Source organism: Panthera uncia (assembly GCF_023721935.1).
Source record: "Panthera uncia isolate 11264 chromosome B3 unlocalized genomic scaffold, Puncia_PCG_1.0 HiC_scaffold_1, whole genome shotgun sequence".
In the NCBI taxonomy this organism is placed as follows: domain Eukaryota; kingdom Metazoa; phylum Chordata; class Mammalia; order Carnivora; family Felidae; genus Panthera; species Panthera uncia.
Genome location: NW_026057582.1, coordinates 74,866,381 through 74,878,349, shown reverse-complemented (window position 1 = coordinate 74,878,349; position 11,969 = coordinate 74,866,381). Strand labels below are relative to the sequence as shown.

Below are 11,969 nucleotides of genomic sequence, written 5' to 3'. Positions count from 1 at the left end.
GTGGCTTTTCATCTGATGATGTAGCTGAGGGTTTGTGATGCTTCATTATCAAAAACTTGACCAAAAAAAAAAAAAAGATTTTTTTCTTGTGTCATTTTTTCTGGTCAGTAATCATTTTGCACCACCCCCCCCCATGATTTAGAAGATGATGTTACAATTTTCATTTTTAAAAATTTCAATGGTTTTATGGGGCGCCTGGGTGGCTCAGTCAGTTGACCATCCAACTTTGGCTCAGGTCAGGATCTCACACTTTGTAAGTTCGAGCCCCGTGTCAGACTCTGTGCTGAGAGCTCAGAGCCTGGAGCCTGTTTTAGATTCTGTGTCTCCCTCTCTCTGCCCCTTCCCTGGTCATGCTCTGTCTCTCTCTGTCTCTCAAAAATGAATAAACGTTAAAAAAAATTCAAAAAACATTTCAATGGTTTTAGAACCAAGACATAGTATGATCTTATGACATCCTCCTTGAAGGTTTAACCTAAGCCCCACCTCTTCAAAAGCGGCTCCTCAAATTCTATTATTAACCTCTACTCCTTTCAGAGCTGATGTTTCCTGCATTATTAATTTTATACATTGATATATATTGTTGCCTAACCATTTCTTGAGTCTGTCTTTTCTTCTTGTAATTTATAAACATTTTGAGAACAGAAACTTTGCCCTTGCTTGCTTTTGTTGTTGTTATTCATTTGTTTAGGTAATTTGTTTTTAGTACCTGCCATAGCATTTGACTCCAGGCACAGTTACAAGTAGTGATTTGGTACAATTTTAAAGTAATAATGTTTTTCCAAACACCCTTTTGTGTTTTCCTTGTTACTACCCCACCATTCTTTTACTGTGTCATATTAATCATAGAAATGTTCAGATAGAGAGCATTTTAGAGATAAATAGTTGCCCCTATCAAATTCTGTCCCCATCAAATTCTGCCATTAATTATCGGACCTTGTGCAAATCTCTGATCTGATTGAATCATCTGTGACGTGCTTTGGAGTACTTGTTGTGTGTAGGACCTTTGATTGTCAACTCATTTTATCATATGGTAATTCAATTATAAAACTTCCTAAAAGTCAGGAGAAATTGAGGTAGAATGTATAGGGAAAGGGACTCTACTTTTCTTTTTTTAATAATAACTCCTTATGCTTTTTATTTTGTATTCATTTCTGCATTTTTTTTCTTTTTCTAAATATAATTTATTGTCAAATTGGCTAACACCCAGTGTGTAAAGTGTGCTCTTGGTTTTTAGGGTAGATTCTCATGGTTCATTGCTTACAAACAATACCCAGTGCTCATCCTCAATGCCCATCACCCATTTTCCCTCTCCCCAACACCCCCACCCCCATGGGACTCTGCTTTTATACTCTTCAAAATATCCTGGAGACCCAGGGAGGTATGCATCCCATAAATTTTGGTATGTTGTGTTTTCATTTGTCTCAACATATGTGCTAATTTCTGGTTTTATTTCTTTTTTGATACAGTTGTTCAAAAATAAGCTAATTTCTACATATTTGTTAATTTCCCTGTTTTATTTTTGTCATTGATCTCTAATTTTTTATTCCACTGTGCTTGGAATAGATACTTGGAATTATTTCAGTCTTCTTAAATTTGTAATGACTTGTTTTGTGACCTAGCATGTGATCTCTTCTGGGGATGTTTCATGCACACTTGAGAAGAATATATAGTCTGCCACTTTTGGGTGAAATGTTCTGTATGTGTCTGGTAGGTCCATTTGGTCTGTAGTGTTGTTTCCACCTGCTGTTTCCTTATGAGTAGTTAGTCTGGATCATCTGTTCGTTATTGTATGGGGTATTGAAGTCTCCAACCCTATTGTATTGCTGTCTTCTTTTTAAAGTTTATTTATTTTGAGGGGGAAAGAGAGAGAGGGTATGTGAGGGGGAAGGGACAGAGAGAATCCCAGGCAGGCTGCGTACTGACATCCTGGGGCTCAATCCCACAGACCAGGAGATCATGACCTGATCTGAAACCAAGAGTCAGTTGCTTAACCAACTGAGCCACTCAGGCACACCCTATTTTATTGCTATCTATTTCTCCCTTCAGATCTGTCAATGTTTGCTATATATGTTTAAGTATCCTCATTTTGTGTACATGTATTTTTCTAATTTTACATCTTCCTGTTGAATTGACTCTTTAGCATTACATAAAGACCTTCTTTGCTTTTGTGACAGTTTTTGACTTACAGTCTATTTTTTCTTATAGAAGTATAGATACCCTTCTCTCTTTTGGTTACCATTCGAATGGAATGTATTTTTCCATTCCTTGACTTTGAGCCTGTTTGTGTGTCCTTAAATCTAAAGCCGATCTCGTATAGACAGCGTATAGTTGGATCTTGTTTTTTATCCCTTAGCTGCCCTATGGCTTGTTTGCGTGGTGAGTTTATTTAAAGTCACTGTTTATACTAAGGACTTACTATTGCCATTTTGTTCATTGTTTTCTGTTTTGTAATTTCTTTTGTTCCCTTTCCTCTCTTGCCATCTTCATTTTTGATTTGATGATTCTTTGTAGTGCTATGTTTTGATTCTTTTCTATCTTGTATTGCTACAAGTTTTTTCTTTGTGGTTACCATGGGGCTTGCAAAAAAAACTTATTATAACAGTCTATTTTAGACTGGTAACAACTTTAATTGCATAGAAAGACTACACTTTTACCCCCCCACACACAAACCCTTTGTAGTGTTGTTGTAAGAATTTAAGCAGATAAAATAGCATGTGCAAAGGCGTCCAAAACAATGGAGTGTTGCACATGAGAAGAAGAAGAAAATTAGCATCTAAAGGGGAGAGGAATGTAAAATAGGGCTGAGAAGGTAAGCAGGATCCAGATGATGCATGGCCTACTATAATTTGTAGTAATTTGTTGTTGTATATTCCCCAACCACATTAGCATTTTTTCTATGACACATAGAATGAAGCCTGTCACATTTTAAGCTTTTAGTAATAAATATTGGAGAATAAATGAATATATGATCTTCAGCAGTAGTGAAATGAGCAGTGTTCAAATCAGCATCAAATCAGAATATTTCACTCTTAGAGAGACAAGTGCTGAGAGGTATATGCCTCACCGGGGATGTCCAGTTCTGTTCTCTAATCCTTCCTTCTCCCCTCCAGGTATTCTCTGTCACCTTAATGTAAAGGCTCCCACCAACTTGCATATCATCCACCCAGTGAAAATACACTAACCTGCCATTCAGAACAGCCATCAAGAAGCCATTAAGATCATTTCAGGGTATGGGTGGAGAAGAGATTCTGGGGAATAGCTTCAAGATGCAAGGTGATGGGAAAAGAAGAGAAGAGGTAAAAGGAAGCCTTATTTCCAGAAATTACTGGGTTAACAGTTGCAAGTCAGCTCACCATATAACTTAAGATTGAGGATGCTGGTCAAGTAAACAAATTCAAAATTATACAGGAGAGATTGTAAAGAGATAAGAAGAGCCAGGATAACTTCTCTTCTGTGACTCCAATATCGTCTTCAAGTGCAGACTATGTGTTTGGCACCCTTTTATCAATCATACAGAAAATAAATAAGACAGAACTTTCATCAAATCACCTGAGAAGGCTGTAAAACGTTCTCACAACAGGAACTGGGTAAAAGCTGACCCATTGCTTACAGTCTGCCCTCAGTTACCCAATGCTTCCTCCTTCTTTCCAGGGCTCTTGCCACTTTCTTTCAGTACAATCTCTTTCTGCTAATTTAACATCTCGTTCTCTAAAAATAATAAACCAGGGGCGCCTGGGTGGCTCAGTCGGTTAAGCATCCGACTTCGGCTCAGGTCACGATCTCGCGGTATGTGAGTTTGAGCCCCGCGTCGGGCTCTGTGCTGACTGCTCAGAGCCTGGAGCCTGTTTCAGATTCTGTGTCTCCGTCTCTCTCTGACCCTCCCCCGTTCATGCTCTGTCTCTCTCTGTCTCAAAAATAAATAAACGTTAAAAATAATAAACCATATGCAGCTCCTGAGTTCACTAGGCATTTATATTTTTCTCTGCTTTTTGCCCATGTTGTTCCTTCCCTGTGGCATACTTTCCCCCCAATTTTGCCTTCAAGTCTCAGATTCAGCACTACCTCTGAGGAGCTTTCTCTGACTCTGCAGGCACATTTGGACATGCCCTTTCCTAAGTCTCCATATTACCATGTGCAAACTTACATCATGACCATTATGACACAGCGTTGTGATTACTTTTCTTTGTACTAGATATAATCTCTTTAAAGGTAAGGGATAATGTCTTATTATTTGTGTTTCCAAAGGACAGAGCATATATCCTGAAACAAACAAACAAAAAAAGCCCCAAAAAACATTTCTTGGAGTGAGGGCACCTGGGTGGCTCAGTCGGTTAAGCTTCCAACCTCAGCTCAGGTCATGATCTCATGGTCCATGAGTTCAAGCCCCCCATCGGGCTCTGTGCTGACAGCTCAGAGCCTGGAGCCTGCTTTGGATTCTGTGTCTCCCTCTCTCTCTGCCCCTCCCCCTCTCACACTTGTCTCTCTCTCTCTCTCACTATCAAAAATAAATAAACATTAAAAAAAACATTTCTTGGAATATCTATACTAAAGGGGGATATTAAGGTGGCACCTGTTTGACAGAAGCAGAAAATTCTACCTAAGTAAATGTCATCTCCTCTGTTCTAATACTGAACTATTTCAAGAAGAGGGCAGTCCTATCCTCCTATAATTAAAAATGCTGAGGTAGCTCTTCAATATAAAATGAAATACAAGTGACCAAGAGCAAATTTCCACTGGAGTGTAGTCAAAAGAAAATCAGGACATAGGAGAAGAAAGGCATTAAAAAAAGAAGAAGATAGAAGTATAATGAATTTTTTTGTATCCCAGTTAGGCTTAAATCCTCATATAGAAATTTATAGAAATATCAGTATTCCAAAGAGATACAATAAATGCTGTTTGTTGAGAGTGAGCCATCAAAAGTTGGGGGCAAAATTGAATTGTGTCAAAGTATGGGTTAAGGCTGGAAGAAAAGTTATAAGCATGGTGAAGGAAAAGGCATATTATACATCTTATACATATTATACATTCTTTTTTTTTAAATTTTTTTTTTAATGTTTATTTTTGAGACAGAGACAGAGCATGAACAGGGGAGGAGCAGAGAGAGAGGGAGACACAGAATCCGAAACAGGCTCCAGGCTCTGAGCTGTCAGCACAGAGCCCGACGTGGGGCTCGAACTCACGGACTGTGAGATCGTGACCTGAGCCGAAGTCGGACGCTTAACTGACCGAGCCACCCAGGCGCCCCTATACATTCTTTATAAGGATCAGAAACTGTTGGAGTAATATGCATGAATGGAGTGGCCTAGTTCAAGACAAAACAGAGAGAGGAGATCTCTGGTATTAGCCGAATCTGAAAACTCAGCTGCAACTTAGAATTGTGGTCCAGTGTTGGCAGGGTTATTTTTCTTTTTCTTCCTTTCTTTCTTTTCTTTTCTTTTCTTTTTTTTTTTTTTTTTAAGAAAATCTATCAAGCTCGGATGCCTGGGTGTCTCAGTCAGTTAAGTGTCCAGCTTTACCTCAGATTATATCTCATGGTTCATGAGTTCGAGCCCTGACTCCGGGCTCTGTGCTGACAGCATGGAGTCTGGAGCTGCTTTGGATTCTGTCCCTCCCTCTCCCTCTCTCTTTCTCTTTCTCTCTCTCTCTCTCAAAAATAAATAAGCATTAAAAATTTTTAAAAAATCTATCAAGCTATATTGTGAAATCTCTCAGTCTCTAATTTTGTTGAATTAGCTTGATTTCTTTATAAACCTTTTAGGGAAAGACAAGCATGTTGTGAATGCAGGCTGTTGGCTTCCAAACTCTGCTAAAAGAATTTAAAAAAACTGGGATAGACAATGACAAACTTGTACCAAACCAGAGGCTTAGTAAGTGGTGTAAATCTGAGTTTAGATCAGACAACCTGGCTTCATTGGTGCTATTCACAGTCCCCACTCTGGGAGTTCTTAGTCATGCGGGGGGAGCAGGGGGAGACATGTGTGTCTCTAGCCTCCTCATTGGAACAATATTGCAAACACAAACTAAAGTACATAGGAGTGTAAAGAAGACCAATTATACTGAAATAAAGTTATCAAAATGAGCTGTAAATATAGTTTGGGGTTTAACTGATTCCCCAGGAATAGGCTTAACCACAGAAATGCCCAGGTAGAAATTAGATATTTATCCAAAGCTTCAGGGATATCTTAGCCAAATGAAATGTCTGACTTGATGCTATAATTTCACAATTCCAATTTTAACAGTTTCTTAAATAATACTTCTACCATGTGTCCAAATTATTCCCTTATATTTCTGTAAATCTGGACAAGATCTTTCTGCCTATAGTGGTAACTTCTTTATTTTTTTAAAATTTTTTATAATGTTTATTTATTTTTGAAGGAGAGAGAGACAGAGTGTGAGTGGGGGAGGGGCAGACAGAGAGGGAGACACAGAATTGGAATCAGGCTCCAGGCTCTGAGCTGTCAGCACAGAGCCCAAAGCAGGGCTCGAACCCACAAACCGTGAGATCATGACCTGAGCTGAAGTCAGCTGCTTAACCGAATGAGCCACTCAGGTTCCCCAGTAACTTCTTTATTAATAAGCTGAATATAGAGTGAATAGGTAAATGTCACCATTCATTTCCCAGTTAATATTTTTTTTAATGTTTGTTTATTTTAAGAGAGAGCAAGCATGGGGGAGGGTAGAGGGAGAGGGAGACAGAGAAACACAAGCAGGCTCCATGCTGCTAGTGCAGAGCCCAACTTGGGGCTTGATCTCATTAATTGCGAAATCATGACCTGAGCCAAAATCAAGAGTCAGACATTTAACTGACTGAGCCACCCAGCTGCCCCTCACAGTTAAGAATTTAAAGCATTTCCCTATCTTTTGAATGGGTAAAACATAAAGACAGACAAAATACATGAATAATATTTATCACTTTTCAATCATAAAAACTTTATTTAAAAACATTGTCGTGAAACAGGACACTGACCTGTAGAACATTGTGCATTGTTTTTTCCCTCCTATGCAATCTTGGAATATATTTAAACTTAAAATGAATAAGAAACTTCTAAAATATAATACTTCCTTTGCAAAACACAAACATACAAAGGACAACATTAACTACATAAATGCACCAAAGATTAATAATTGGCACAAATCCAATAGTTTAACATTAGTTAATATTAGGTAAATTGACACATCCTAAACAGTCTTAAAACCATGCCCTTTAAGTTCAGGTAAGCACATCTATTTCCATTCCATTTACCCTGTCATTTGTGCATATCTAACACAATGGCACTAAGTAATATTTATTAGTTAGTATTGGTTAAACGTTTAATGAATGCCAAGCACTGCTAATTGTGTTACATGTCTTTTCAATTTTCACAACATTCCTAGTGGTTATATACTAGATCCACATTTTATAGGTGAGAAAACAAAGTCTTAGAAACGTTAGGAATACTTGCTCAAAGTTGTACAACAAGAAAGCGATGCAATTGGAATTCAAGACTGGTCCCATCTAATTGCTAAACATATGTCCCTCAAAAACAGAGAAATAGATCTTGTACATTAATGTAGTATCATCAGCACCCAGAAAGGACCTTAAACAGAATGGGTGCTCAATAAATAGTCATTGAACTAAAGATTGCTATTTCAGAAGCAGGGTTTATATTTTATTTTATATGTTTATTTGTTTATTTATTTTTGAGAGAGAGCGAGTGAGCAAGTGGGGAAGGGGCAGAGAGAGAGGAAGAGAATCCCAGGCAGGCTCCATGGTGTCAGCACAGAGCCCGACATGGGGCTTGATCCCACAAACCATGAGATCATGACCTGAGCTGAAATCAGGAGTCAGACACTTAGCTGACCAAGCCATCAAGGCACCCCAGAAGCAGGGTTTATATTTTAAAACAAAGATGATAATTTTTGCTAAAGAATGGAGATGAGACAAAAGGACATTTTTACTTTTTCTCATTTGACTGACTTTATGGCAAGAATAAAGAGTTTATGATTTGGCTAAAAATTAACTAGTATTTTAAACTAGAATGTGGTTTTTATACCTAGCTCCAATACTACATTTCTTCATAAACCTCTGCCACATTATTTAACTTCAGATATTAAATATTTATCTTGAAGATTGTGTTGAATCATGTTGAAACCTTAAAAGTCCAGAATAAATGTAAGAAACTATTAATACCATGAATGTCATCATAACAGATCATTTCCTAAATTATTTTCGTAAACTTCGGTCAATTCAAAGAGATGCAGCCTATCAGTACATTGTTATTCATAAAAAACACAAAGTATCTGGCATTCTAATTTCTACAACCACCCTCCATGTTAACAATGGAAAACTGGAAAGTGTTCTATTTGTTTTTCTGCCATATGTCTTAAGAAGCTGCAAAGAGACGTCCTAAAACTAGAATGTCAAATTTTGTGAGCTACTGGTTTCACCTGAATGTGGTTATTCTTTAAAGGTATACTACTTAAAAATAAAATGAATTTTGGGTAAGAGTCTGTGTAGTTGGGAAGGGAAAAGAAAATGACATTTTTGGAGTCTGTTGTGTCCACTTTCCATAAAATGGTCACAACAATTTTTATCATCTTCATATTAGAGATTAAACAGGGTAGAGAGATGAAGTGAAACTCCCAGGATAACACAACTAGGAAATGACAGATCCAAAATTAAATCTGGGATCTAGGTATATTTAGAGCAATGACTTTTAACCATTACAGTAATTCAGTCTTGAACCAGCTCTAAGAATTTTCTGTATCTTAGGTTCTTCCACTGTTAGGGAAATGGTTTGGCTAGCTGATTTTCAAAAAATGTCTTGGAATAAAAAGTATGTTTAACACAATCACTAATAAGCCAGATTAGGAAGAATTGTTCTATGTATTTTTTTAAATTAGTTTCATCTTTTCTTCCTCTAGGCTACGTTATGTTGAGAATGAGAGACAAAACTCATACTAAGACTAATAAAGTTTTGTAATGTTTTACTTTGGAAATGACAAACTTGTCATGAATTAAGTAGTTAATTTTTCAAGCATTTAGTCTTGAGAGTAAATGAATGCATCATATCTCTGACATTCAGCCAGGTTTTAGGAGAGAATCATATTTTAGTTGTTTACTTTCTATGGTTTAAACTTCACAAATGGCTGTTTAAATAATTATTTGCTATATCAATTATCAAGTGTGGTAATGATCTATACACCTCTTAAGAAACCAGATTGTTAAATCTCAGATCCTCCAAACTGTTCTCTTTTCTTCAAAGTTGACTCAGAAGAATCTCTTCACCATTTGAATTTTCCCATAAAAATATTTCTAATGAAAAATAAACACTTTTAAAGAAAGTTCTGCAAGTGGACACCATCAAAGTACCACAAGGCTGTGCAACTGAGTAGGAATGTTCTGGGGTAGAAGACAAGAGAACAGTATTTTATCTCAGGCTTCTCTAAGTTGCTGAGGTATGTTGATAGGATTCATGGGTATATGAAGCCCTGAATTTATGTTTTGATTATATGTGCAGTTTTCTGTGAAAATAACCTATAGATTTCAGCAGATTTTCAAACGTGTCTGTAACCTCAAAAGGCTCACAAACATCTCAGTAATTTTTAGACAAGATTATTTCACATCTCTCAACCCTGGCTTCTTCTTTTTGTGAATTTAAACTAAAAGACTTGAAATGAAGATACTAAATATTGCTATAAAAATAAACTGATGATATAAATCTCAGGAGATTCATTGCACTGGATATCTTGGAGAAGTTTTCCCAAGATTTAGGTATTGGTTACTTAGTTTCTTCTTCACAGCCGTCTTCATTTCCTGGTTTCTCAAAGTATAGATAAGTGGATTCAGAAAGGGAGTAAAGATGGTATAGAAAACAGACAGAACTTTGTCCACCAGGAAGTTGGTGAAAGGCCACACATAGATGAAGATGCAGGGCCCAAAGAACATTAACACAACTAGGAAATGTGCAGTGCAGGTAGAAAAAACCTTAGATGATCCTGTGGAGGAGTGGTCCTTGATAGTGACAAGAACAATGACGTAGGAGGTGAGCAAAAGCAGAAAACTTACAAGAGCAATCACACCACTAGTTGAGATCATGAAGATTCCAAGAACATAGATATCTACACAAGCCAGCTGGATGACCAAAGGAAGGTCACAGAAGAAACTATCTACAACATTGGGACCACAGAAGGGTAAATAGAGAGTAAAAGCTAACTGGCTCAAGGTATGCAGGAAGCCCACTGTCCAAGAAGTTACCACAAGCCCAACACACACTCTTTGGCTCATAATTGTTGAATAATGGAGAGGTTTGCATATGGCAATGTACCTGTCAAAAGACATGGAGATCAGCAGCACAATCTCAGTCCCAGTGAAAAGGTGCAAAAAGAAGATCTGAGAAATGCAGCCCTCAAAGGAGATGGTCTTATGCTCAGCAAAGAAGTCCATGATCATCTTTGGAGTGGCAAAGGAGGACAAGCACATGTCAATGAGAGACAGGTTGCTGAGGAGGAAATACATGGGGGAGTGAAGGTGTGGGGTGCATAGGACTGTGAGCAAAATCAAGCAGTTGCCCGACATAGTTAGTAAATAGAAAACAGAAAACATCACAAAGAAAAAAATCTGGAGCTCAGGAGAATCAGTAAGTCCAAGTAATACAAATTCAGATACTCCAGAATGGTTGAATCCCTCCATGATCTGCAGACTCTGCTCTGGAATGACAAAATAGGACAAAATTACAGAGCTAGAAAATGTGACACTTCTACAATTACACATGAAGGAATTATGGTATCAATAATTCACAAGAAAACTGATTACCTAAAAGCCAACTAACAACTATCTCAGTAAAGATTTTTCCTTTTGGCACAAATTTAACAATTGCTATCAGATATCACTTCAAATGGACAACTTCTTGATTTTGACCAACATCAGCACATTTTGGGTTATATTCATCACATAACCACACACTAATATTCTGGATACTAAGTAGTTATATAATCCATATTTATAGAGGAAGAATTACACTAAGTGTGCTCTACTTATTATTCAGGTATATAAAAAATTAAATGATGGTTGAAATCTCCAAGCTTTCTGTTAAACAATAACAATAAAAATATGATGATGTCAAATCCATTATTGTTGAGCACTGGATTTAACAACAGTTTAACATAATAATTTCAGAAGACCCATTTAGTGTCTCCTATCAGGGTAATAACTAGTGACCTTCTGTTTTCTCAGCTACAGAAAAAATCCAGTTCCACCCTTACTTTACTTGCAAATTTTCAAATTGTTTTCTCACTATTGATAAGTACTATTCTTAATACTTAAACATATAAATAATAAGTTACTTTCTTGACCCCATTAAACTATTGATAACCAAAAGGTGTACCTATGAGTTTTTCTCAATTTTATTTTATGATCCCATAGAAACATTTGAAAGAGAGAGAATATCCCTCCTTCTCATGCTACTCCAACAAAACTATTTTTTTAGACTAGAAAAAAATATATTCTACAACTGGACAAGGAGATACACAAGATAAGTGTTGGACATCCTTGAGTACCATAATGCTCAAAACAAAACAAATTTAAAAATCCACTTAGATGGTGGTATCTCAAGGTGACACAGGAGCCACTTGGGGGAGGGTGGGAAAGACACATTAAGGACTCAGACTCATTCTTCAAAATTGAGTTTGTAATTTGCAGCACATTTCAAGTTCTGCAAATACCTTCTGTGATGTTTTTTTTAATTTAAATAATCTCCTGTTTTTCCATGACAAAAAATTAGGTTTCATAAACCATTTGCAAATACTCAAATTGTTCTTTCAATATTGATAAATATCTGTAAAATTTATCAGAGAACAATAGTCCAGAAATATTAAAACTGGACTGTGGCAAAGTAATTCAAAGGGTTAAGGTGTCCTTACCCTGCTGTGTGGCCTTGATCTTACCTTGATCTTGATCGAGAGATTAAATTAGATAGTCTGTATAAAGC

At 36.9% G+C, this 11,969-nt stretch overlaps 1 protein-coding gene across 1 annotated transcript; it reads right to left on the bottom strand.

Annotated features, from left to right (window-relative positions):
• Positions 1–6,302: 6,302 nt before the first annotated feature.
• LOC125909755 (olfactory receptor 4K2-like) lies at positions 6,303–11,702 on the bottom strand. Its single transcript, XM_049613216.1, has one exon. The coding sequence runs from the start codon at positions 10,751–10,753 to the stop codon at positions 9,713–9,715; it is 1,041 nt and encodes a 346-aa protein (XP_049469173.1). The 5' UTR covers positions 10,754–11,702; the 3' UTR covers positions 6,303–9,712.
• Between the last annotated feature and the right edge of the window lie 267 nt (positions 11,703–11,969).